At 50.7% G+C, this 27316-nt stretch overlaps 2 protein-coding genes and 1 non-coding gene across 4 annotated transcripts in view; 1 reads left to right on the plus strand and 2 right to left on the minus strand.

Annotated features, from left to right (window-relative positions):
* The first annotated feature begins 6050 nt into the window (after positions 1 to 6050).
* RRP7A (ribosomal RNA processing 7 homolog A) lies at positions 6051 to 15929 on the plus strand. The gene is made up of 7 exons (XM_026017292.2): positions 6051 to 6463; positions 7857 to 7999; positions 10971 to 11096; positions 11740 to 11857; positions 12123 to 12220; positions 12588 to 12786; positions 13872 to 15929. The coding sequence occupies exons 1-7, from the start codon at positions 6202 to 6204 to the stop codon at positions 13955 to 13957; spliced, it is 1032 nt and encodes a 343-aa protein (XP_025873077.2). The 5' UTR covers positions 6051 to 6201; the 3' UTR covers positions 13958 to 15929.
* Positions 14246 to 27316, minus strand: part of SERHL2 (serine hydrolase like 2) — a 37410-nt gene continuing 24339 nt past the window's right edge. For both annotated transcript variants that reach the window (XM_026017295.2, XM_072742399.1), the window contains exons 9-12: positions 22729 to 22763; positions 16598 to 16680; positions 15327 to 15420; positions 14246 to 14602 (exon numbers count right to left, since the gene is read on the minus strand). In XM_026017295.2, the coding sequence (XP_025873080.1) occupies positions 14489 to 14602; positions 15327 to 15420; positions 16598 to 16680; positions 22729 to 22763 (326 nt within the window). In that variant the 3' untranslated portion in view covers positions 14246 to 14488. The remainder of the gene's footprint in view (positions 14603 to 15326; positions 15421 to 16597; positions 16681 to 22728; positions 22764 to 27316) is intronic.
* TRNAQ-CUG (transfer RNA glutamine (anticodon CUG)) lies at positions 19799 to 19871 on the minus strand. Its single transcript has one exon. It is a non-coding gene; the product is annotated as a tRNA-Gln (tRNA).

A 27316-nucleotide genomic window follows, 5' to 3' on the forward strand; every position in this document is an offset into this window, starting at 1 on the left:
GGTAAAATACACATAAAATTTACCATCTTAACTGTGTTTTAAGTGTGCTCTTCAGTGACAGTAGTCACATTGTACAGCTCACCACCATCCATCCCCATACCCTTCATCCTGTAGATCTGAAATGCTGTTTCCATTCAACAACTCCACATTCTCCCCTCCCCCAGACCCTGGCAACCATCATTATACTTTCTAAGATTTTGATTACTCCTAGAAGAAGAATCCTACAATATTTGTCTTTTTCTGACTGGCTTATTTCATTCAGCATCATGTCCTTAAGCTTCTTCCATGTAACATACATCATTTTTCTTTTCCAAGTTGAATACTACATTGTATGTGTATGCCACATTTTACTTGTCCCTCTGTAGACAGGCAATCAGATTGCTTCCATGTTTTAGCTGTTGTGAATAATGCTGTCAACACAGGTGTCCAGATCTAAGACCCTGCTTTTAGGGGCACCTGGGTAGCTCAATGGGTTAAGCATCCGACTTCCATTTCAGTTGAGGTCATGCTCTCAGGGTTGTGGGATCAAGCCCTGAATCACACTCCACGCTGGGCATGGACTCTGCTTAAGATTCTTTCAAAAAAGAAAAGACCATGTTTTCAATTTCGGGGGAGGGGGGGGTCCATACTCAGATTAGGAATTGCTAAATCATATGGTAATACCTATTTGTAATGTGAGGAGTTGCTATTCCAGTTTCCACGGTGGCTTTACCATTTTGTATTTTCATATTGTTTATTACGGTGTAAGTGGAACAATCCTCTTCTGGGAAGGTGGAATGGAAGTACTTAATCCCTATCCACTAAATAGAACCCTAGAGATTTTATATAAAACCTAAGACTGAACGGTGGAGAGAAGGTAGACTGGCTGGGGACCCGGAGACTCCGGGACCCAAGGAATTACATTGGGCTCCCTGAGTTTTCTTTTTGCTTCACGTTGCTGAAAAGGCAGACAAAGCCCCAAATAAGGGCCAGAAAAGGAAGAACTTAGCAAGACTAACTCCAGCCGAACCACAGAAGAAACCACCCTGACTTGACCAACATAAGCCAAGTTGGGAGCCTAGGCTTCCATCCTCGCTAAGCTGTCCTGGGGGTATCCCAAAATTCCTGTTGGGGTGGCATCTGAGAAGGCCAAGCGGTGAGCTAGAACTCCATGTCAGTGGGGGCCATAGGAGAAATGAGGCACCCCCCTGCCCCACCCTGGGTGTCAGCAGACCTCAAGCAAGGAACCTGAACTCCAGCCACACCTAGTAGTAATCAAGTGGTGCCTTGCCGTCCCCGTCAGGAGGTATGCTGTAACAAGATGCAGTCTTTGTTACCCAAAATGTCCACGTTTCAATAAAAAATAGGCTGAAAAGACCAGGAGAAAAAAAAAAAAAATGGTGGGAGGAGAGAAAGACAACACTGAAATGAGAGATGTTAGAATTATTTGGCAAGGACATTACAGCAATCATAAAATTGTCAACAATTATGAACACACGAGAAAAAAATATAAAGTCTCAGCAAAGAAAGTATAAGGAATCATTTAGAGCTGAAACACGCAATTAACAGAAACAATGGAGGAGAAAGAATTCCTGAACTTGAAAATAATAGAAATTACCAAATCTGAACCGAAAGGAAATGACAAACACTTCAGGGGCCTGTGACAAAAAATCTAAAATCTAAAAAATCATCAGAGTACCAGAAGGAGAGAAGAAAAGTTAGGGCTGAAAAAGTAGTTGAAGTAATTGCCATATATACTCACCAGATGGTGAAAGATCTAAACCTGTAGGAAGCTCTGAGGATCCCAAAGAATAAATCCAAAGAAATTAAAACTAAGACACCTCACAGCCAAACTTCTGAAAACTAGACAAAAATTTTAAAAGCAAAAGAAAAGGGATGCCTGGGTGGCTCAGCGGTTGAGTATTTGCCTTTGGCTCAGGGCGTGATCCTGGGTCCTGGGATCGAGTCCCACATCGGGCTCCTCACAGAGCCTGTTCTCCCTCTGCCTGTGCCTCTGTGTCTCGTGAATAAATAAATAAAAATCTTTGAAAAGGCAAAAGAAAAATGACACGTCACCTATAAGGAAAAAAATGTGACGGGTTTCTCATCAGAAACCATGAGGCCAGGGGATCCCTGGGCGGCGCAGCGGTTTGGCGCCTGCCTTTGGCCCAGGGCGCGATCCTGGAGACCCGGGATCGAATCCCACGTCCGGCTCCTGGTGCCTGGAGCCTGCTTCTCCCTCTGCCTATGTCTCTGCCTCTCTCTCTCTCTCTCTCTCTCTCTCTCTCTCTCTCTCTCTCTCTCACTATAATAAAAAAAAACAAAAAATTTAAAAGAAACATGAGGCCAGAAGATAGTGGCACACTTTTCATATAGTGAAAGAAAAGCTTCAATCAAGAATTCAACATCCAGCAAAAAATATCTTTAGGGATCAGGGGTAATTCAGACATTCTCAGATAAAGGGAAACTAGGGGAATTTGTTGCCTGCCAACCTACCGTAAAATAATGGCTAAAAAAGTTCTTGGGGTACCTGGGTGGCTAAATTGGTTGTGTCTCCCTTCAGCAAAGGTCATGATCTCAGCGTCCTTGGATCGAGCCCCACATCAGGCTCCCTGCTCAGCGGGGAACCTGCTTCTCCCTCTCCCCCTCCCCTTGCTTGTGCTCTGTCAAACAAGTAAATATATATGAAATTCTCTAAACTTAAGGGGGAAAAAAGGAGACTATTAGAAAGGAAGGTAGAACAGAAAATAGTAAAACTATAGGTAAATAAAACACCTTCCTTCTCTTGAGTTTTCTAAAGTGTTAATGGTTGAAACCAAGGTTATAACATTGATGTGATTCTCAATGTACACATAGAGGAAGCATTTAAAACAATTACTTTACAGGGGCACCTGGGTGGCTCAGTCTATTAAGTGCCTTCAGCTCAGGTCATGATCCCAGGACCAGCCCCGCATTGGGCTCCCTGCTCCGTGGGGAGCCTGCCTTTCTATTTCCATCTGCCTCTCCCCTAGCTCATGTTCTTTCTCTCTAAAATAAATAAAATCTTAAAAAAATTATAAATAAGGGAGGGCAAAGGAACTAGAAGGAAGGTTTCTACCTTTCATCCAAACAGGTAAAATGTCAACAACAATATATGGTGGTAGCAAGTATATATGAGCAACCACTAAAAAAAGATAATACAGCCCAAAACACTACAGATAAATAAAAATGGATTTCTAAAAAAAAAAAAAAAAAAAAAAAAAAAAAAAAAAAAAAAGGTTCAAGTAGCCCGCCCAAAGGAAGGCAGGGGGAAAAAACCAACAGAAAACAAAATGGGGGCAGCCCAGGTGGCTCAGCGGTTTAGCGCCACCTTCGGTCCAGGGCGTGATCCTGGAGTCCTGGGATCGAGTCCCACGTCGGGCTCCCTGCATGGAGCCTGCTTCTCCCTCTGCCTGTGTCTCTGCCTCTCTCTCTCATAAATAAATTTTAAAAGTCTTTAAAAAACTGAGTTCATACAGTGTGTTCTTTGGTCACAGTGAGATCAGAAATCCCTGGGTTACATACTGAAAGCTTTCCCTCTAAGATTGGGGACAAGACAAGGCTGTCTGCTTTTACCACTTCTGTTGAACATGGAACTGGAGGCTCTAGCCAGGGGTATTTGGGTGGGAGAGGACTGGGGGGAGTCACAGAGAAAAGCATGCAGATTGGAAAGAAAAGAGGAATCCACTGAAAGATTACTAGAATAAACACAGCAAGGTTGCAGAATGCAAGGTCAATTGATATACTTACAATGAGTAATGTAAAAATCATATTAGAAAACTTAGCATAGGGATCCCTGGGTGGCGCAGCGGTTTAGTGCCTGCCTTTGGCCCAGGGCGCGATCCTGGAGACCGGGGATCGAATCCCACGACGGGCTCCCAGTGCATGGAGCCTGCTTCTCCCTATGCCTGTGTCTCTGCCTCTCTCTCTCTCTTTGTGTGACTATCATAAATAAATTAAAAAATTTAAAAAAAAGAAAACTTAGCATAGGATCAGAGTAAAATAGGATACATTTAATACTTAAATAAGTGTACTTAAAATCGGTGTAAAATTTATATTCTGAGAACTACAAAATATTGTTGAATTCAAGGGACCCTGAATAGCCAAAACCGTATTGAAAAAGAAGAGATTTGAAAAACTGACACTTTCTGCTTTCAAAACTTAAAATGCTGCAGTAATCAAGACAGTGTGGCACTAGCATAAGGATAGATACACAGACCAATGGATTAGAATGGAGAGTCCAAAATTAAAGCCCTATATCTGGTCCATTAATTTTCAGCAGAGGTGCCAACACAATTCAGTGGAGGAGAGAATAGTCTTTTTAATAAATGGTGCAGACAACTGGATACCCTCAAAAAAAATAAATTTAACTTAATCGAAAATTTAAAAGCTTTTTTGCTTTAAAGGTACATTTAAGGGACTCCTGGGTGGCTCAGGGGTTGAGCATCTGCCTTCAGCTCAGGGCGTGATCCCGGGGTCCTGGGATCAAGTTCTGCATCGGGCTCCCTGCAAGAAGCCTGCTTCTCCCTCTGCCTATGTCTCTGCGTGTTTCTCATGAATAAATACAATCTTAAAAAAAAAAAAAGTACCTTTGAGAAACTGAAAACCCACAGGAGAGAATATTTGCAAATCACATATTTGATGAGGGAATTGCACCCAGGAGAGATGAACGCTTAAAATGCAACAGTAAAAATACAAATAGTTCCCCTACCAAAAATGAGCAAAGACTGAGTAGACATTTCTCAAAAAAAAACAAACAAAAAAACAAAACCCACTCAAATAGCCAATGAATACATGAAAAGATGCTCAACAACACTCATGAAGGGGGAAATGCAAATCACAACTCAATGATATATCGCTATATATCCACTAGGATGGCTGTAATCAAAATATAGACATAAAAACAGGATATGGAAAATTTGGGACTTCGCTGGTGAGATTTTTTTTTTTTTAATTTTTATTTATTTATTATAGTCACAGAGAGAGAGAGAGGCAGAGACACAGGCAGAGGGAGAAGCAGGCTCCATGCACCAGGAGCCCGACGTGGGATTCGATCCCGGGTCTCCAGGATCGCACCGCACCCCGGGCCAAAGGCAGGCGCCAAACCGCTGCGCCACCCAGGGATCCCTGGTGAGATTTTTAAAGTGATGCGGCAGGGATGCCTGGGTAGCTCAGCAGTTGAGCGTCAGCCTTTGGCTCCAGGTGTGATCCTGGGTGCAGGGAGAGCCCCACAACCAGCTCCTGCCAGGAGCCTGCTTCTCCCTCTGTTTATATCTGTCTCTCTGTGTCTCTCATGAATAAAATCCTAAAAGAAGAAAGAAGAAGAAGAAAGAAAGAAAGAAAGAAAGAAAGAAAGAAAGAAAGAAAGAAAGAAAGAGAAAGAAAGAAAAGAAAGAAAGAAAGAAAGAAAGAAAGAAAGAAAGAAAGAAAGAAAGAAAGAAAGAGAAAGAAATCCGGCAGCTTTGGAAAAGTCTGGCAGTTTCTCAAAAAGTGAAACGTAATTACTGTATAATAAAAAAATTCTCCTAGATATGGATCCAAGAGAGATTAAAAACACATCTGCATGAAGGTTGTGTCGAATATTCACAGCAGGGGCACCCGGGTGGCTGTTATTTGAGTGTCTGCCTTTGGCTCAGCTAATCATCCTGGGGTCCTGGGAGAGAATCCCATACTGAGCTCCCCGCAGCGAGCCTGCTTCCCTCTCTGCCTATGTCTCTGTCTCTCATGAGTAAATAAATAAAATCTAAAAAAAAAAAAAAAAAAAAAAAAAAAAGAGTATTCACAGCAACATTATTCACAGTAGCCAAAAGTAGAAGCAACCCACATGGCCACAGCCATGTGAATCAGCAAAATGTGATCTACACCCACAATGAAATATTACTCAGCCTTAAAAGGGGAATTCTGAGACCTGCTACCCCGTGGATGAACCATGAAAACGTGCACCGTGGGATAATAAGCCAGACACAAATAGTGTATGATTCCGTTTATTTGAGGCACCTTGCGTCGTCAAATTCATAGACGCAGGAAGTAGAATGATGCTTACCAGGGGCAAGGGGGGAAACGGGTGCCGAATTTCAGTTGGGAAGGCTGAAAAACTCTGGAGATGGGTAAGGAGGTTGCACAAGCATGAGAATATACGTAACGCCACTTAGAAGTGGTTAAAAGGTCAACGTCAACGAGGCCTTCACCGTTACTTGGGGAAGAATGGAAGGCCCAGCTCCCTCCACGCCGACATTTACTGGCCGGTTTCTGCCCCGACTTTATTCAGCGCAAACAAAGGTGCGCCAGGGCGGGAAGGCGGGCCCCACGCCGCGCCGTCGTCATGGAAACGCGCGCACGCTCCCGGCGCCGGACTGCAACTCCCGGCGGCCCCCGCGGCTTCCGGTTGGCAAGATGGCGGCGCGCAGGAGGAAGCGTGGGGCGCGCGACTCGGAGCCGGAGATTCCGAGCCCCCCAGGTTACTCAGGTAAGGGGCCGCGCGCGGGTCGGGGCGGCGGCTCAGGGACCCCCCCCGGGAGCGGCCGCGCGGTGGGGTGCGAGGCCCCCAACATGGACGCTGCGACCTGCTCGCGGCGGGCGGCCCTCTCCCGGGTCGGGCCCGTTTTGGCCACCGCTTCCCTGGGGTAAGCCCGTCTCTGGCCACACTCTTTTCCCCGGACCAGCCCTTGCCGCCTTCACACCTCGTCCCCCCCCGCAGGTGGGCCCACCGACCTCCTGCCGATCCTGGCCCCTCTCAGCCCCCAGCGGTCCGCATCCTCCCGACTTGTGCTTGCCCCTCCCTCGGTTCGCCCGGGTGCCTGAACGTGCTTTCTAAGGGAGGATTTCAATCAGATTTTGCCTCTCGCGTACCTACGTGCCCTCATACCCCCTGAACTCCCTCCAGTGGTTTTACAAGTTGGCACCTAAAACAAAATCCGTGACTCGTAGCCTGCCTCACATGTTGTGGCTCAGCCGACCTAGAGCTCTTGCTGTTCCCCTGAAGCCACAGGCTCTTTACATCCTCAGGGTTTTGCACTCTGTGTCCCCCCCCCCCCCCCGTTTTCACACAGGCTTTGCCTTGTGGCTTTGTTAATTCCTCGAAGAGGCTGTCCTGATGGCTTGTCCAAAGGCCTCTGCCTCAAGACCACCCTGCACTCTTTCCTCCTTTCTTCTCTATTTGTCATGTGCTTGTTTGTTCATTGCCTTCTGCTCCCATGTGGGCTTCCTGAGCGCATGCTTTGCAGCTGTACCCCCACTGTGCTCTGAGGAAGGTGGTGCAAGAAACAGAAGACAGCCCCTAGTGTCATGGGACTGTCAGCCAGTATCCAAATGATGACCCAGATAGAGACTTGGTGACCATGAGAGACCTTGTCAAGGCACCGAGCAGGTGGATCTAACTTGGCACGTGAGGCTCTCTCAGGAAGGAAAGCTAAAGCTGAAGAATGGGGGGGGGGGGGGGGGGGGGGAAGAAGGTTGGTGTTTCAGGGAAAGGGAAACGTGAGCATGGGTGAGGCCTGGACTTAGAGACGGTCGAGTGGTGGGCTGCACGGTGGTGGGGGAAGGACTCTGCAGACAGATGTGAAAGGTGGTCAGGGTCTGGCAGGGCCTCCAGCAGATGTCAGGAGTTGGGTATCAACACCAGGAGCAGCAGGTTTGGACTCCGCTCTCATTTTGTTCCCCATTTATAATAATTACCCATTTAGACTCTCTCCCCCTCCTTTGTGGGCGCCCCTCGTGGGAAGTTCCTCTGTTCATTCAATGTCACAGCCTGCACGTACTGCGCATGGGCCTAGGGCAAGAGCGGATGGACAGATGGGACTGGAAGGGGACATCTGAGCTGGGTTTTCACACCATCCCTCCTGCCCCCGTTTCCTGTCCAGCCATCCCCATCAAGTTCTCTGAAAAGCAGCAAGCTTCTCATTACCTCTATGTGAGAGAGCACAAAGTTCGAGAAGGCACCAAGTCTTCCTGGCCTCAGAAGCGGACCCTTTTTGTCCTCAATGTGCCCCCATACTGCACAGAGGTGAGCCGATGTCTGGTGGGGGAACCTCGGGCTGGGAGCTCTAGGCAGCGGTAGGTTCCCACCGACCTCCACCATGTCTTTATTGGTGAGATGGAAGCCCCAGCTGAAGCCCCAAGGGAGGGCCTCTAGAAGGCTGCTTCGTGATAGGAAATGGCTTTTTAATTTTTTCTTTTTTTCTTTTCTTTTCTTTTCTTTTTTCTTTTATTTCCTTCCTTCCTTCCTTCCTTCCTTCCTTCCTTCCTTCCTTCCTTCCTTCCTTCTTTTCTTTCTTTTCCTCCCTCCCTCCCTCCCTTCCATGGGGCTCGAACTCACAACCCCAAGATCAGGAGTCACGTGCTCTATCGACTGATCCAGGCACGTGCCCCAGAAATGCCTTTTTAAAGATTTACTTATTTCAGAAAGAGAGCATGAGCATGCACAAGGTAGGGGGCAGAGGTAGAGGGAGAATTTCAAGCAGGCTCCATGCCCAGCACAGAGCCAGATGGAGGGCTCAGTCCCAGGATCCTGAGATCACGACCTGAGCCAAAACCAAGAATCAGACACTTAACTGACTAAACCACCCAGGTGCCCTGGAAATGTCTTTTTAGAGCTGTGTTATAAAAAGTATAGTTATAAGAAGCTCAAACCTTTTTGTTATTACCCAGGATTCTTTGGATTACATGTTGTTTTTCCCTGATTATAAAAGTTATACATCTCCATAGGAAAAAAATAGAAAAAGATAAGATTAATCTCTAAATCTATGCGGACATTAACTTTCTTTCACAAAGACAGTTTTGCATTACACAAATTTACAAAAGAGAAACTAATGATGTTGCTACATTTTAGATGAATAGTTTGGTTTTTTTTGTTTGTTTTTTTTTTAAGATTTTATTTATTCATGAGAGACAGCCTGCTCAGCCACCCGGGCTGCCCTAGGATTAGGTTACATAACAAGAATACGCAAGGACGTTTCTGGGGTTATTTGGAGTATCTTGATTTTATGAGCCAACCAACTAAGTTTTCCTCCCTGCAGCGGCCATTTAAAGCTGGAGTTAGGGATCCCTGGGTGGCTCAGCGGTTTAGCGCCCGCCTTTGGCCCAGGGTGTGATCCTGGAGCCCTGGGGTCAAGTCCCACATTGGGCTCCCTGCATGGGGCCTGCTTCTCCCTCTGCCTGTGTCTCTGCCTCTCTCTCTGTGTGTGTCTCTCATGAATAAATAAATAAAACCTTTAAATAAAATAAAATAAAACTGGAGTTAAATCCATGTGGTTGGACTCAGGCTGGCAGTGATCCTCGTGAGGGGAGAGCCACAAAGGGATTCCTTGGGCAAGGGCTTGTTCTGTTCCTGGGTGCTCAGTACACAAGTATGTTCAGTCTGTGAAATGCAGCGAACTATAGACTCGGGCCTGGGCCCTTCTCTGTACACACATTATACTTTAGGAAAGGTAAAACCTGACACCCTCTCCTATGCTTCTTTCTCTAATTGTAAAAGAATCTTTAGAAATTAGTATTTCACTTGAGGATTCTCTCCCTCTCCCTCTGCCTCTGACCCTCCCTACTGCTTGCTCTATCAAAAATAAATCTTTAGAAATTAATAGTTCTTTTTTGAAAAACTGTTCAGGGATGCCTGGATGGCTCAGCCGTTGAATGTCTGCCTTTGGCTCAGGGTGTGATCCGAGAGTTCCAGGATTGAGTCCTGCATCGGGCTCCCTGCACAGAGCCTGCTTCTTCCTCTGCCTGTGTCTCTGCCTCTCTCTCTTAAAAAAAACAAAAACAAAAACAAAAACAAAAAACAAAACAAAAAAACCTAATCCTGCTTTGTTTGAGGATCATTCACCTAGAGAAGTGGGCAGGGAAAGATATATCGTTCAGCAAGATGGCCTTTTCATTGTTTTATTTTATTTATTTATTTTTTTAAGATTTTGTCAGGGAGAGCGAAAATGTACATGTGCACAAGGAAAGGGAGCAGCAGGCAGAGGGAGAAGCAGGCTCCCCGTTGAGCAAGGATCCCGATGTGGGATTTGATACCAGGACCTGGAATCATGATCTGAGCTGAAGGTAGATGCATAACTGTCTGAGCCACCCAGGAGCCCCAAGATGCCCTTTTCAACGTGAGAAATCTCTGTCAGGGACAAACCAAACAAATCCTGGGCACATTCTTCCAGCAGGGTCCTGTCATAAAGCCAAAAAGCTTATATCTGAATTCTGTCATGCACTAGGTCTCCTCCCTTCCACGTCTCCTGGCCAGTGGAGGTGTGTTTGGTGATTTTTTTTTTTTCCAAAGATTTTATTTATTCATTCATGACAGACAGAGAGAGAGAGAGAGGCAGAGACACAGGTAGGGGAAGCAGGCTCGATGCAGGGAGCCCGACACAGGACTCGATCCCAGGACTCCAGGATCACGTGCTGGGCCAAAGGCAGGCGCTAAACCACTGAGCCACCCAGGGATCCCTGTTTTTGTTTTTTTTAAAGATTTATTTATTTTAAAAAAGATTTTATTTATTAGAGAGAGAGTGCATAAGCAGGGTGAACGGCAGGCAGAGGGAGAGGGCAAAGCAGACTCCCCACCCAGGTGCCCCAATTTTATTTATTTGAGAGTGAGAGCGAGAGGGAGAGTGAGCACAAGCAGGAGAAGCAGGCTTCCCACTGAGCAGGGACCCTGACGCAGGGCTTGATCCCAGAATGCTACATCGTGACCTGAGCTGAAGGCAGACGCCTAACCGACAGAGCCACCCAGGTGCCCCTGGAGGTTTTTTTTTTTTTAACTTAGAGTTTGGAATATGAAACTTCCCAAGGTTGTCTGGGGCTGTGGGAGGGCAGGATGGTGACTGGGCGGAGGAGGGTGTGGCTTGTTCAGGCCTGTGTGCGTGCCCCCCAGTTGGGCAGACCTGGACTCAGACCTTCGGGGGCCGCGATCCCCTAGCAGTGCTACCTGGCCAGAGGGAGGCCCCCTAAGGCCTTACACTGCGCTTTCCCCCCCCGGGCCTCGGCAGGAGTGCCTGTCCCGCCTCTTCTCCCCCTGCGGTGCTGTCCAGTCTGTGGAATTACAGGAGAAGCCCGACCTCGGCGACAGCCCAAAGGAGCCAAAGTCGAAGTTTTTTGACCCCACGCCTGTTCCAGTAAGCCTCCGAGTACTGCGGTCTGCTAGCATGGGGGCGCGGGGTGCAGCTGGTGCCGTGTCCCCAGGGTGTGTGGCGGAGGTGGTGTTGGAGTGGCGGTTCTAGGCCAGTCCTTGCTGCGTGTGGTTGAGGATGCCTGCCAGTAAGCAGCACCCCTGCTCCTTTCCCTGGATTTGCCACATCCTTTAGCTTCTTGTTCAGCTCTTTCCATCGTCCTGGGTGAGAGCTCAGCGACCATGTTGCTCGCCGCCCAGGAGGCCCCCTTGCTCCCCACCTGCTTCCCCACGGCCGGGTCTTGGCTCCCCGTCCCAAGCCCACGCCTCCTGGCGGAGCACAGTGGGGGCTACTGTGTGCTGTGTCCTCGTGATACGTGGTTACCTCGCTTCCCACTGAGTCCCCCTTGTAACTGGAAGGGAGGTCCTGGTGTCCCACCTCCCCTCAGTTGCTTTTAGCAGAAGTTTGAAAACTGGGAAGGTGGCCGTCCCTCCTCAGGATTACAGACCACTTCCCGGTTAGCTTCATGTCCAGAACAGCCCAATGCACGTCCCCTGGTTCAGCAACAAGTCAGGCTGAGGGCAGGTGGGAGCCCTTGTGCCAGGGACCTGGGGACATCCTGGCATTCTGACCTCTTTCCTTCCCCTAGGGCTTCCAGGTAGCCTACGTGGTGTTCCAGAAGCCAGGTGGGGTGTCTGCGGCCATAGTCCTGAAGGGCCCCTTAGTGGTCTCGACAGAGAGTCACCCTGTGAAGAGTGGCATTCACAGTCAGTACCGCACAGTGTCGGGCACCTGGTTCCCCCCCGGGTTGGCGGGGGAAGCATTGTGGGCAGTTCTGCTGGGTCCACTCACCCTGAGAGTGGCCTGTGGGAGGTTGAGCCCGGTGCTCGGGGTGAGCAGAGGGGACACCCCTGCTTGCCACCACTGGAACCTTCCTCAGCATATGAACCTCCGGTGGAAGGGGGTCCCGACTGGCTGGGCAGGATGTGCCCCGAGTGTCAGGCCTGAGGATGCCTCGTTTCCCGCCCTCAGAGTGGATCAGCAACTATGTAGACTCCGTGCCGGACCCTGAGACCTTGAGAATCGAAGTGGACACGTTCATGGAGGCATATGACAAGAGGATAGCTGAGGTGGGGTTTCCGTGGGGGCGGTGGTGTCCTCAGTGTTGTGGTGTCACTCTGGACCAGCTGGCCAGTGCCACTCGTCCCAATCCCTGTGGAGTTCAGGCTCCCTTGTTCCCTGCTGAGTCCTGCGTCACCTGGCCGGGTGACGTCTAGTCTCTAAGTGGTCTGTAGGAAACCCTCTGAGGGAGGAGAAGGCAGTGTTGGCACCTCTGTGTCCCCCACCCCCTATGCTTAGCTACTGGGAGGGAGAGGGCACAGCAGGTGGCAGGGGTGCACAGGGTGGTTGTGGGTGCAGGAGGGAGGGTGGGGAGAGCACCCCAGGCTGCAGGGCGGGTCCCAAGGGTCTGCCTATCACGCTGTCTGTTCCTTGCAGGAGGAGGCTAAGGCTAAGGAGGAGGAAGGGGTTCCGGACGAGGAGGGCTGGGTGAAGGTGACCCGTCGGGGTCGGCGGCCTGTACTGCCCCGGACAGAGGCAGCCAGCCTGCGGGTGCTGGAGAAGGAGAGACGGAAGCGTGCCCGCAAGGAGCTGCTCAACTTTTATGCCTGGCAGCACCGAGAGACCAAGATGGAGCGTAAGGGAGCACCCCCAGCCCCGGGGCTTCAGCCCCACTTCCCCTGGCGCCTGGGACCTATGCACGAGGCCCAAGGCTCTGCTGCTGCTGCCAGCCCCGGCCGGAGAGCAGAGCTCCCAGGGGCGGGCCTGGGGGTGTCCTGGGGCACAGGCTTCCAACAGGCTCTGGAGTTAGGGTCCCCCTGTTGCTCACCCCTGGGTTGTGGAGAGGCTTCAGACACACCTGGGGTGTAGGACTACCTGCAGACCCCTGAGCAGTTGGTGCTGGAACCTGTTGGCCTCCAGCAAGGGCCAGGCTGCGGAGCTCACTGTGGGGACAGGGAGGGGCCTCCTGTGTGAATGAGAGAGAGTGTGTGTACACATGTGGGGAGTGGGGTAGGTACCCTCGCGTGCAGTGTAGGGTTAGGGCAAGGACCTGATCGCCTGTGGCCACCTCACAATTTGTGAGGACGGTGAGTGTGTGCCCCTATTTCTCCACGTTTGCAGGGCGGCCTCCCTGCGGGCCTGTGGGGAGGGTGCTGGCTCTGGCCTGGGCCTCGCCAGGGGCATGGGCTCTGCAGCGATGGTGACCTGCCACCCAGGCACCTCACCCTCCTGCCTGCCTTGCTGCTGCTCCCTACTCTGGCACCTTCTGTCAGCACTTTGACTCCTGCTCTCCTCTCTGGAATCGCCGACGGCAGGCCTCCATCCACTCTCCCTATGGGCTCCCGTGCCCCCTTCTGTATTACTCTGACCTGGTCACATGGTGACTGGGGCTGCCACCTGAATCTGTGGCCTGAGGGTGACTGAGGGTGGAGTCCCTTTACTTCCTGACAGGGAGAGGCCAGGAGAGGGGCCCTCCACACCCCCATAGCCACCTGCCTTCGTCGTGGGTGTGTGGTCGGGGTACTAAGGGAACAGGTGTCTTGTTTGCTCTGTGCTCACTCTTCTGGTGAGTTTACTCTCAAACCTCAGGCAGTGCTGCCCTGGCTTGAGCTTCCGCCTCTGGGCCTGTAGGCTAGTCTGTCTCCCAGGGGCCCAGATCACATTAGAGCAGAGGCCAGTGGGGCCACACTGACTGACGGCCCCATTCTCCCCTTCCCCCAGATCTAGCCCAGCTGCGCAAGAAATTCGAGGAGGACAAGCAGAAGATTGAACTGATGCGGGCCCAGCGCAAATTCCGACCCTACTGAGCCGAGCTGATCCGGGGGCCCCGTGGAGAGGCCTGGAACACTCGTCTCCAATCTGAGCCCACACGGGTGGGGTGAAGGACAGTGTCCTCCCTTGGTTCTGGAACTTCAGCAGGGTTGGGGCCCAGTGCTGGCGAAGCCGGTCCAGCATGAGGGCCTGGCTCACAGGGAGCCACCTGCCTAGGCCACGGTCGCTTCCTTCTGGTCTGTGTTCCCAGCCTGTTCCTGAACTCTCTTCTCCCTTCCCTCCGCGGAAAAGTCCCGATGGGGAGTGAACAGCCTCAGAAGCAGTGAGAATACAAGAACATTTATTTTCCATCCAGCTGGGCAGCCACCTGGCCACTCCTTCCTGTGCCCACCACCAGCTTGGTGCAGATTATCAGCCACAAAACAGACAACACCCCAAAGTTCAAGCAGTGTCTCCCCCGTGAGGTCAACATGTTAAAAGAATCTTGCCCCGTGTCCCCACCACACCTGGAATCCAGATGGGAGTGACGGGCACAAGGCCTCCAAAGCCCCAGGTCCAGGCTACAGCTAGTGTGGGATCCTCTCCTTGCTCTGCAGAAAGGCACTGATGATGTCAGCCACATTCTGGGGTTGGTTCAGGTGCACGTAGTGGTTGCCCGGGACTTCCATGTACTGGAACTGCTGCAGAGGGGAGGGCATGCTTGGTCAGGTGCAGCCCAGGTAAGGGGGCTCTGCTGTGCTGGGACCTTCTCGGGGCTGCTGCCTCACAGAGGTTTCGAAGGGTTCCCCCCGGGGCAGTGACCTGCTGCTCCTCGGGGCCTGGCTCAGAGCCAGGGAGAAAAGTCTGACTGGGGGGAGGAGGGCTCCAAACCCTGGGCTTCTGGGCCATTCTGAGTTGTGAGGTTATAGAGCTAGGCTGGGAACGGGGCCAGCAGTCAAGAGCCCTGCTGGTTCTGAGAATTGTCAGGGCTTAAAAAAAGAATACAGAGTCTTTCAAACTTGATCCTCCATGGAAGACACGAAGGCACTGCTTGCCCTTGGTGGTGATGCTGAGATGTCTGCAGAGCCCTGGGGTCAGGTGTTTGCAGCAGGTGATGGTCACCAAATGCCAGGTTCTCCCAGGGACAAAGTCTGAGTCCCAGCCCCCACTGAGGAGACTGGTCATCTGGTCACCCTAGAAATTCTAGGGTGGCCTCTAGCCAAGCTGGGCCATGAGGGAATGTGTGTGGAAAATAATACTGGGAAACTACCAAACTGTTTGCTGTGCTGAGTTCCATGTGAACCCAGGGCTGCAGGGGCCGACAACACCCAGCAGACCCGGGGCAAGACCAGAGGTCCACATGCAAGCCGAGGAGTGGGTGAGGACCCTCCTGGACGTCACCCTGGCTGAGCCTCATGCACCTACCTCTTTTAGGACAGATCTCAGCGTGTCTAGCACCAAAAGCATGACACTCTTGTCACTGACATCTCTCTCCACGTTAAAATAGCCTTGGCTTGCTCTGTAAAGTAAAAGGATTGGTTCACTTTGTGGCCTCCTTGCAGTGCCTACCCCCTGCCTTGGCTTCCAGGGTAAGAGGAGACCGTCCTGGGCTTGCTTCTGAGTTTTGCACAGTTGGGTACCTGCATCGTCTCGGGGCTCATGGTGGCCCACAAGCTGCGGGTTTACCTCGGGAGGTGTGGGGAGGGAGAGGGAGACCTACCTGCCTGCAGCCACCACCTCTAAGTAGCACAGGGCTTGGGTCCGTGCTTTGTCTCTTCACACCTTTACTGAGATTGTTTCACCCCTTTAACATGTACCACTGTGTTTTTTACATACTTAAGATAGAGTCCTGCAAACAGCTACAGTCAATCCCAGGACATTGTCATCCTCACGAAAGCAAAACACCCCAAACCAAACCTGTAGTTCTGTAGTTGCCCATCTTAATGCAACCACTGAGTGAATGTATAGACTTGGCCCCTTGCACTTGGATGTGAATTGAATTGTAGAATACATGGACTTGTGACTGGCTTTCTCTAATGTTCTCAAGCTTCATGCTCGAAGCACATAGAAGTTTGCTCCTCTTCTGGCTAAAACGTAGCCCACTGTGTGGATGCACCACATTCTGCTTGCCTGCTGACAGGTGTTTGGAGGGTCTCCACCTTTGAGCTGCTGTGAGCAGTGCCACTCTGCGCGGTCACGTTCACGTGGTGTGGACTTGTGCTGGGCACAACTGCTGGATCTGATGGTAACGGCTGGAGAAGCTGCCAGGCTGTTTTCCAAGTGGCTGTGCCATTTTGCAGTCCCACGGCGAGGGTTCTGGGGCCTCTGCATCCTCGCCAACACTTGTTCTCAGACTTTGTCTAGCCATCCTAGCGGGTGTGCAGTGTACCTCATTGTGGTCTGGATTTGTAATGGGTCTGTGCTTCTGAAAGCCCTGTGCTCAGCACCAGAGACCCATGTCCCCAGAGGTCACATTTCCTGCCTGGGGCATCCTGCGGCAGAGTGGAGAGGGATCAGCCTCACTAAAGGAGGTCGGTGAGGCCGTAGGATTGCTTCTGGCTGGGTGCTGGACGGTGGGGGCTGCAGGGGTCTGGAGTAGCTATAGGATTTGGTAGGGCGAACAGCCTGGCCTCCCACCAGAACTGAAACCTCATGGGGGAGGCCTGAGCCTCTTCTTGGGCACGTGGCTCACTTACTTGATAAGCAGGACCTGGGCCTGCAGCTGCTTGATGGAGTGCACCAGCAGCTCCCTGGTCAGGAAGGGGACGCTGTACTCCACCTGCAGAGACAAAACCAGAGTGAATTCTCTCCACAAGGCGCTAGGGCTGCCTCAGGACAGCAGGGGTCATGTGGCACCACCGTGGCCCTCTACCCCAGGACCAAGTCCATTACCCAACCACGTCACCTCCAGAGGCCTCTCTAACCCCCATGAGCCAGAGACCCTGCCTTTCCCCCTCAAATCTCTTCTCCCTCTTTCTGGGCTCATGGCTGCCCAGCCAGACAGCAATTCCCAGATATGGGTGGTTTACATCCCTGTGTAGTTGTGAGGCTAAGATGCAGAAATGTGACCTGGGCAGCTTCGGGGCCTAGATTTTAGGATTCGCTGTGGCCCCTCCTCCCTCCCACCATCCCCAGGTCGCCCAGCCAGGCCAGGCTCCAGACTCTGCCAAGAAGAGTCCACTATGCACACAGACCATTTCCAAGAGAAAGTGGGGTACGGAGTGAGTATGCCCTGATGTCCTCCCAGCCCCCGCTGGCCTCTGTTGGAGCCCAGGCCACCCTGTATGATGACCCTACAGGGGTCTAGGGCCACGCTGTCCCACATGGTAGCCATCAGCCACATGTGGCTAGGAGTGCCTGAAACGGGGCTAGTTCAAATCGAGATGCGCTGTAAACTACACAGTGGATTTTGAAGACAGTATTAAAAAAATGGCAAATGCCTCACGTTTTATACTGATTACACCTTGTGTATACTGAATTAAAAATACTAAATTTGATTCCATTTCTTTTTAGTCTAATATTGCTAACTGCAAGAAGTGGAATTACATGAGGCTCATATTACACTTCTTCTGGGGAGTCCCAGAACTCAAGGCCTGACAGAGGAGGAACTCGATAAATGTGCACTAAGTGGATTAATTCAGCAACCCTCGCATGAGGACCGACTGTTAGGTCATGCCCAATACTCCTCCACCATTGGTGATAAATTAAAATTCTTATGGAAACACACCCCCCATTACAGGGGGAAGCCAAGAGAGCACATTGCCCTTGACCTTCCCTGACGTCCTCCCAGCCTTCTCCTGCTCCTTTGGCAAAAATGGCCCTGGGTGCTCTTCCAGAAACAGACATTTCCAGATCATCCACAGGCCCAATGAATGAGGATCTACCGGGGACCTGGACATGCTGCACGTCCTCTCCTGGCGGAGCGTGGCCTAAGGAAAAAGCACGGAGGTGGCTCCCGCCCCCAGAGGAGCTCCCTGGACTAGGGCTAATAGGCAGATTGAATTAGGGCTTTCCAGGGGACCAGAGAGGCTAAAGGTGCACAGCGGCAAACAGGAGATGGTGCCAGTGCTAGGCTCAGGCAGCCTCCCCCCGGATGTGCTTCTCCAGCCAGGACCCAGGACCCGGGTCCTCTGCCTGGGGACTCAGTCGGGCCCTCAACTCAATTATACGTTGGTCCTCAAGGAAGGGACAGGGATGTCACCTCCGCTCATGTCTCCAGATGTGACCAAGTCTGGGGTTTTTCAGCGGTTCCCTCAAAGCCACAGTATGAGGATATTTCTCCAAGAGAGCCTTTAAAAGCAAGGGCTGCTAGCTGTGCCCTTTCTTCTCTTTTTTCTGTGCTTTTACCCTCCTCTCCTCTAACCTATCTCTAGTCCACTTTCATTCCCTGATCTGTATCTTTCCTAATTCAAGTGTAACTTATGGCAAAGTCCCCAGATTACGTGTCAGCTCAGGATGGCCTTTCATTTAGTGATGCTCCGTGGGACCCAGCTCGAAGGCTCCCTCCTGGGGTTTTCTCCAGGGACACCACTCTTCAGACCGCCAACCCACACATCCATCTGCCTCTCTTTGCACTTCAGGTAAATGCAATCACAGAGTGCTCTTTTGCTGTGTGTTTGGTTTTTCATTCCTGCTCCAGTGTGTGTGAATATATAACAATTTATGCATTCTACTGTTGAAAGACATTATGGGTAAATTCCAGTTTGGGACTATTATGAAGCCTCTATGATCATCCTCACACATGTCTTTTGTGCACACAGCCCTCATTACTGCCAGGTATATACCTAGGAGTGGAATTACTGGCTCGTTCACATGATTTGCCTATGTTTTGGCCTAGCAGTTCCTGCCAAACAATTTTCCAAAAGGGTTGCATCAATTTATACTTCCTCCTGCAGTGGAGAATTCTGGTGGCACCACATCCCCATTAAGACTGGTGTTGTCAGGCCTTTCACTTTTGACACCAGTTTCTACACCCCTCTGGTGGAGGTGTAGCAATATCTCACTGGGATTTTGATTTGCATTGCCCTAATTACTAATGATGAGGAGCACCTTTCATGTGCTGCTTGGCCACTTGGATAGCCTTTTTTGTGAAGTGCCTATTAAAATCTTTTGCCTGTTTTTAAAAATGAGGTGGTTCTCTTACTGATTTCTAGGAGCTCTTTATATATTCTGGATAGGAGTCCTTTAGCAGGCTTATACATTTAACTATCTTCTTTTAGTCTGTGGCTTGACTTTTCATTCTCAATGTCTTTTGAGGAACAGAAATTCTAAATTTTAGTAAAGCTCTACTGATCAGTATTTTCATTGGTTCACATGTGTGTGTTCTATTTAAACTATATTGTCTATTATGGGATGCCTGGGTGGCTCAGTTAAGCATCTGCCTTCAGCTCAGGTCATGATCTTGGCGTCCTGGGTCCTACTATATCATCTACTTTAAGGTCATAAAGCTGTTCCCAGGGTTCATTAGAACCTTTACTGTTTTGGTATTTTGACTTACAATCCATCTTTTTTTTTTTTTTTTTTTTTAGATTTTATTATTTATTATTCATGAGAGACAGAGAGAGGCAGAGACACAGGCTCCCTGTAGAGAGCCCAATGTGGGATTCAATAATCCCAGGACCTGGGATCACAACCGAAGCTGAAGGCAGACGCCCAACCGCTGAGCCACCCAGGCGTCCCTACAATCCATCTTGAATTAATTTTTGTGTATAGTGTGAGGCAAGGGTCTAGGATCAGACTTTTCCATATGGATAACCCATTGCCTGGCACCCACTATATTGAGGTGATGCCTTTACTGTAAATTAGGTGGTACCCACTCATAATTTTACAGTAATTAAATTCCCAAAGCATGCTACAAATTCAGAGTCATCCCAATATAAATTTTTAAATAAGCGCTATGCCCAACGTGGGGTTTGAACTCACGACCCTAACATCCAGAATCACATGCTCTACCAACTAAGCCAGCCAGGCATCCCATCCCAATTTAGTTTTTAACATAAGTTGATCATTCCAAACTTCATTTGGAAGTCAAGATATGCAAGAAAAGCTGAGGAAAATGTGTAGAAGAACAAGGAGAGAGCACTGGTTCTAGCTACCAAAACTAATGAGAGATAGGAATTAAAACAAGTGATATGGCTTGAATGGTGACAACAAGATCAATGGAACAAAGAGAGTGCAGAGACAGACCCATGTTAGAACTTTTATCTTTTGTGATTCAGTTTACATCCCGAACATGAATTTCCAATCAGTGGGCAGCCTGCTGCACAACAGCAATGCGCTGCACAAGGCATGGTCCTAAGAAAGGGAAGGGGTGTTTCCAAATGACCCCAATAGTATCCAACACAACCTACACTCTGGGACAGTGAAAGTCGGGGCCCTGCACTGTTGCCTGGAGGGTGCTGGCTCAGGCCAGGAGTCCAGCTGGAATCACTCTCTGGAGGGAAGCTTTCCAACGGGGGCCGCCAAGGACCCCACTGGTTAGGATCTGGCAATAAGCTCCCAGCCTGAGGACCAGCACACAGAGGACAAACCACAGAGGAGTGAGCCTTGGTGGTTAGGAGGACCCCCCAGTAACTGGCAGTGGACCAACTGGCTACTGATCTGGAAAGAAAATCAAAATGGATCCCTACCTCACACCTCACTTGAGAACAGATCCCAGTTAGATCAAAATCAAAACTCAAACATTCCCATCCCCTTGGCTGATGCCCTGCTCCAGGGCTCATGTCCACACCTGGGCCTGGGAAACAGCTCTCAGTGGTTGAGGCCAGAGCTTCCCACCTCTAATGACAGCATCTCACATGTGCAAAAGCATTTTACCCTCTTGAGCAATCTCATTAAGAGCACCATCTAAGGGCACCTGGATGGCTCAGCCAGTGAAGCATCTGCCTTTGGCTCAGGTCATGATCTCAGGGTCCTGGGATTGAGCCCACCTCGGGCTCCCTGCTCAGCGGGGAGCCTGCTTTTCCCTCTCCCTCTGCCCCTCCCCCTGCTTGTGCATTCTCTGTCTCTGTCAAATAAATAAAATCTTTAAAAAAAAAAAAAAAAAAAAAAGAGCTCCATCTGGGAGCACCTAAAGCGATAGCCCTGTCTGTGCTAGGGCACTTGACACATGGACTTTAGCTAGTCTTCACAGCAACCCCACAAAGATGGGCCTAGGGGCTGGCACCTCCTAGCTGTTCATTAAACCAACTGGAGTGATGAATAAATGAATGAATGCACTTTATTTCTGCACAAGACAAGGGGGCAAGTGGCTTGTCCAAGGTCACACAGCCTCTGTGGCTGGGTTTGTGCAAGTGCTCCTGTCTCACAGCTCCAGGATGCCTGCTGGCTTTCAGGCCTCTTATGCTGCCTCTCTCTCCCCTTGGGGTCTTCATATCCTCCATCAAGAACATCTCACCACGGGCACTAAGCATTCCCAGCCTCTGGGCGATGGCAGGCACCTGGAGAGTCTGTCCCTTTTCTACCCATGTCGATCCCAGCAAGCGTCCCACATCCTCCAGGAAATTCCTCTGTCCACACCCGCCCCCAGCTGCCCGGGTGCCTTCCCTGCACTCCCACAGCCTTTCATTAATCCATGTAAGTAAGCATTTGCAACCATTTCCGTAAAAACCTAAACAACAAATCCCAAGAGCCCTAAAATGTGTCAGTGTCTATGTACACAGTCATGAAAACACACAGATGGGGCTGCAAGTCAGCCCTCGATGTGGCAACAGTGGGCCCTGCATTCATATTTTGCTCTGTGGGCACCTGTGTGTCAGTAATGGTTTGTTTTTTCAGTTTTTTGTGTCAAGCCCCCACCCATGGTGCTGCTTGACCGTGGACAAGGCATTGGGCTGTTTTCTGGCCTATGAAATGTGGGTGACAACAGTTCCCTCCTTTGGGGCTGCAGCAAGGATGGCCTGAGCACACACGTGAGGCATGTGGAAGGACGGGGGTTGGCTGCTGAGCTGGGAGCACCCCCAGCTGGCGTTCCTCTGTCCCCCACAACGTGCAGGGCACATCCTGGTGCAGCCCCGACCCCTGCCAGCCCTGCTGGGGAGACATCTTCACCTCGGGGATCTGCAGGGCAGTGGATCCTCTCCCTTGGCCTCAGCCCTTGCCATAAGGGACCAATGATTGGAAAGAGGCTGTACACCACCTCATCCGCCCCCCCCCCCAAAAAAAAAAGAAAAAAAGAAAAAGTACAAGCGTTGGTCAGAGGCACGGAAACTGGAACCCCCGTGCGTTGCTGGGGGTGTGACACCGATGCAAAAACAGTTGGGCAGTTTCTCAAAAGGTTCAACATAGGATTGTTGCATGATCCAGTGATTCCACTCCTCGGTGGATCACCAAAAAAACTGAAAGCAAGGACTCGGGCTGATACTCATCACCCATGTTCACAGCAGGCTTCATAATAACCCAAAAGTACAAACAACCCGAGTGTCTCTCAGTGGATGGCTGGATAGATCCACACTAAAGGAGTATTATTCAGTCATAAGAGCAGGGCAGCCTGGGCACCTGCTATGACATGGATGAGCCTTGGAGACGGTAGTGAAGTGAAATAAGGCAGACACATGAGCCCCGTACCGCGTGGGTCCACCTACACGAGCTCCCTAGAGCAGCCAAGTTCACAGAGAGAAACAGAACGGTGGCTGCAGGGGCTGGGGGGCTGGTGATCAGTGGGTACAGAGACGTCATGGGGCGACGAAAAATCTGGAGGCTACGCTGGTTGTACAACACTGCAAATGTATTTAGTGCCACTGAACCCGACACTTGTGGAGGATTTTAAAATAACCGTGATGCTATGTCCACCATACTGCAGTAACAAAGAAAAAAAGCCAGCACTCACCAAACCAACCCTCCGGTCTCTGTTCATCATTAGACCTGGAACGGAAGCAAAAAGACAGGGACTCAGTGCTGCCCGCCAGGGTGAGGGACTCCACACGGCTTCCCTGGGGACCTGGGGCCCTTCTTTAGCCTGGACTGGTGTCCTCCTGGGGCTGAGCCAGAGCAGCACAGCTTGGTCACGGCCACCTGGCCACTGGAGTGGTGCAGCCCACACACCCTCCCCCGCCCCCGGCCTCCTCTCCGGCCACCTCCCTGGCCACCTCCCCGGCAGCCCCAGAGAACAGCACAGGAGGACGGTGCCAGATGCTTTCCCTATCTGGCACAGTGGCTGTCATCCCCGAGAACCTTAAAATGGGTGCATAATCTTTAAACCCCAGGAAGTGGGGATCCCCCAGTGGCTTAGCAGTTTAACATCTGCCTTCGGGTCAGGGCATGATCCTGGAGTCCTGGGATCCAGTCCTACATCCGGCATTGAGCTCCCTGCGTGGAGCCTGCTTCTCCCTCTGCCTGTGTCTGCCTCTTTCTGTGTCTCTCATGAATAAATAAATAAAATCTTAAAAAAAAAAAAATCCAGGAAGTGCCCAAGAGCTAAGAATCAGTGCTATCATGTGTAGAAGAAAAAAGAAGGTTGGCAGGTCGGGAGGGCCGCGGTCCACCTGCGGGCCGAGCCTTGGTTCGGGGCCACGGTCCTGATGGGGCTCAGCCCGGCCACACCCGGAGAGGACACATTCCCAGCAATTCCTGAAATAGCATTGCAGATCTGGGGGGCCCCTTCAGAAGTGAGGTGCAGGGGGGTCGTTAGGAGACCCTCTCCACTTGGGGAACTGCGGGTTGGAGCCCCAGGTGTCAACTGGGTAAATCCCAAGAATGTGACACCAAAGACAAGCAGAGCTGCCGCCACCTTCCCATGAGCCTTGGCTCCATGTCGCCATCGCAGCAGGCTCCCGGGCCTCCCAGTTATAGCCCCAATCAAATACATGCGTAAGTCACAGCCATCTCACTGGGACCTCTCCCGCCCCATCTGGTGGGCTTCCCTCCTGATCACTAGCACTTTCTAAAGCCCTCCACCCACACTTGTCTCCTCCGCTAGAAAGCAGCTTCCCAGGGGACACGGGGCTCGGTGTCGCAGTCACGGCTGGGTTCCCCAGGACCGAGAACAGAGGCTGCCATGAGGTAGGTGCTCGAAATATTGCTCGTGGGTGGGTAAGTAGATGTCTACCCCTGGGTGGTAGAGAGGGGGATACACGGGGTTCAAAGGAATGGGTGCTGTTCTATTGTTTACGCCGGGGGGGCCTGGGGGACAGGAGTACTTCTGTTATCACCAGTGTTATAACATTAGCTAAATGTACATATGATGGGCCAACAGAATTTTTAGCAAGGCTAGTGGGAAACCTCTGAAAAAGAGCCATAAAAGGAATTAAAACACACTGTGGGGGCAGCCTGGGTGGCTCAGCCCCTGAGCACCTGCCTTCAGCCCAGGGCATGATCCTGGAGACCCGAGATCCAGTCCCACATAGGGCTCCCTGCGTGGAGCCTGCTTCGCCCTCTGCTTGTGTCTCTGGCCCCCTCTCTCTATCACTCTGTGTCTCTCATGAATAAATAAAATCTTTAAAAAAATTAATTAATTAAAAACAAATAAAACACACTGTGGGGCCTCAATAATCTAAGCCAGGTAGTGCTGGTCAGCAACAGACGGCCAGACCCATGGAGAGACAGAAGGTCCAAAGACAGACTGAGATACTGACTGGCAGTCAGGATATGCCAGGCCCCCATGTCACCAAGGGCAAAGACACTTTTGTGACAAAATAGTGTCAGGCAACTGAGGAGCCATCTGGAAAAAGATAAAATTAGATCCAAACCTCAACCGGTACACAAGATAAATAACCAAAGTGGCAATTCTCAACCCCAAACAGTATCAGAATCAAACATGAGCCCTCAGCTATGACTCAAAATGCAGAGGCCAGAAGGCAGACATATATATGAATCACATGGAGAAAATTCTGCATTGCAAGGAAAAACAAAAACAAAACCTCTAAGCAAAGTCAAAAGACAAATGACACTCTGGGGAGATGTATTTGCAACTCAATCTCCCCAACATATGAAGTTCCCAGAAATTGAGAAAAGACCACCAGAACGATGCATAAGAGGGTAGCCATGTGCAGTTTCCAGAAAAATACATATAAGAGATATTCACCTTTACCGTAAAAAGAAAACTCAAATGAAAACCACACTGGGCTGTAACTTCTCACCTAGCACGTGTGCCAGCTGGAAGCACAGGCCTCTCATCCATCACAGGCCGGGCTGCGAAGGGACTGCCCCGGAGGGCACCTGGCAGTGCCTTGGACACCCAGCGCCTCTGCCCTCGGCAGGGGAGAAATCGCAGCTCAGCGTGGTTTCGATGTGTGCGTGTGCCCACGACCGAAGGTCATTAATGCTCCTGCAAACCAGCCTCGCTCCTAACAGCAGAGACGGGAAAGGCCGAGTGTCTCTCTGCAGGGAACAGCTGAGGTCAGCTTCCCCAGCCTCCCCGGGGACATTCTGCGTCTGTAACGAAGATGCGACCCAAGCTCCAGGATCGGTGCTAAGTGCCAGGAGCGAGGAGGCTGTGGACCTCCACAGTGTAAGAGAGAAATACAAGCATACAGTCCACGCGTTCATATTCACTGCAGAAAACACGGGGAGGGTGTGGACACACTTAAAAAGGGGGTGACCCTGGGGGTGAGCTGAGCAACAAAGGGGTACAGACCCAGGGAGACACGCACAGCTTTTTATAGGACCATGAGTTTTCAACTAGATCAGGTGGCACCTGTTGGAAAGAAGTGGTATTAAAACACAAAACCCAAACGGCAGCAAGGTCGGCGCCTCTGCCAGCCCCCTGTAAACACGGTCGGCTCCGGGGGAACCAGGTATTTTTGGGGGGTCTGGGGGGTGTCCCCTGGGGAGGGGCGTTAGGGCTCCCTGCTGGAAAAGTCATGTTGGACTACGAAATGGATTTCAGAGAAACAGTCACGGGCACATTAAGGAGAGCTATTTTCTACAATTATGAGGTTTCTTCCTCTAATTAGAGATAACGGAACTTTTCAATGACAAATACAGATAATTAATTGTTGATGGAGGTTTTTTTAAAATAAATTTATTTTTTATTGGTGTTCAATTTGCCAACATACAGAATAACACCCAGTGCTCATCTCATCAAGTGCCCCCCCTCAGTGCCCGTCACCCATTCACCCCCATCCCCCGCCCTCCTCCCCTTCCACCACCCCTAGTTCGTTTCCCAGAGTTAGGAGTCTTTATGTTCTGTCCCCCTTTCTGATATTTCCCAAACATTTCTTCTCCCTTCCCTTATATTCCCTTTCACTATTATTTGTATTCCCCAAATAAATGAGAACATATAATGTTTGTCCTTCTCCGATTGACTTACTTCACTCAGCATAATACCCTCAAATTCCTGTTGATGGAGGTTCTTAATCAGGCATTTGTGATTCTATTTCTTTAAAAGATTTTTAATTTATTTATTGAGAGAGAGAGAGAGAGAGAGACTGAGAGGCTGGGACACAGGCAGAGGGAGAAGCAGGCTCCATGCAGGGTGGAGGCAGCTGGGGAATAGAGGTAGTAACAACCCAGGGGTCCTGCCTTCCTCCCTTCCTTCCACTCTGTAGTTAGGATACCTATGGGGAATCCCAGGTCCTTTGAGATGACAGTCACTGAGAGGGTCAGTTATAGACCTGACCTCCAGGATCAGTCCCCGGGCTGCAGGCAGGGCTAAACTGCTGCGCCACCGGGGCTGTCCGGCATTTGTGATTCTAAATACTTAGCAGGACCATGTAATTGGAAGGTTTTCTGGTCGCCACACCAGTAGATCATCTCAGCCCAATGAAGCCAAGGCCAAGGCCGCTGGGCCTCCTCCAGCTCCTACCCTGACCTCACTGGGCACAGATGACCCCAGGCCCCCGGACTCACTGCCCTCCTCCATCCTCCAGACCGGGCTCCAGCTACTCGGGGGATGTGATAAAAACCTTAAAAGAGGGTCATCTTAGGGATACGGTGACCCCCAAGGTACCTGCGGGTCCCTATCGAGCTGTTCTGTTTTCTCCGGGTCCCTATCAAGCTGTTCCGTTCAACGAGCTTTGCGGGGGTCGAAAGTGTGTTTCTCAGGAGAGAGGCGCTCGGTGCTTTTCTCAATTAGACGCAGATCCCACACCAAGTGCCTGCAGCTGCTCGGAGGGGATCTGCACTGACGTGTCTTCATCCTGTCAACAACCTGCTCCACCTGAAAGGAGCTCAGAGGGATGAGGCCACGCTCAGCCCCCGCAGGAGGAGAGACCGGCCCTGGCTTGCCGGGAGCAGGGTCTGCAGCTGGGACCCCTCAGGCTGGCCCCGCCAGCGACTTGTGAGCGACACCGGGATTTTCTGAAACCCTGAAGTGTTGTGTGAAAATTAAAATTCCTAAGAAAATGCTTTTGAATGTAGGAAATACTATCAGAGTCCCAGATACCACCCCCCAATCTCCTGCCACAGCCAACAATCAGTGACTGTTGTGATATAGTAAATATGTATTTTAGTCTGGCCAGAGCTCCTAAAGCCTGTGG

The sequence above is a fragment of the Vulpes vulpes genome, chromosome 16 (genome assembly GCF_048418805.1).
Source record: "Vulpes vulpes isolate BD-2025 chromosome 16, VulVul3, whole genome shotgun sequence".
Classification (NCBI taxonomy): Eukaryota; Metazoa; Chordata; class Mammalia; order Carnivora; family Canidae; genus Vulpes; species Vulpes vulpes.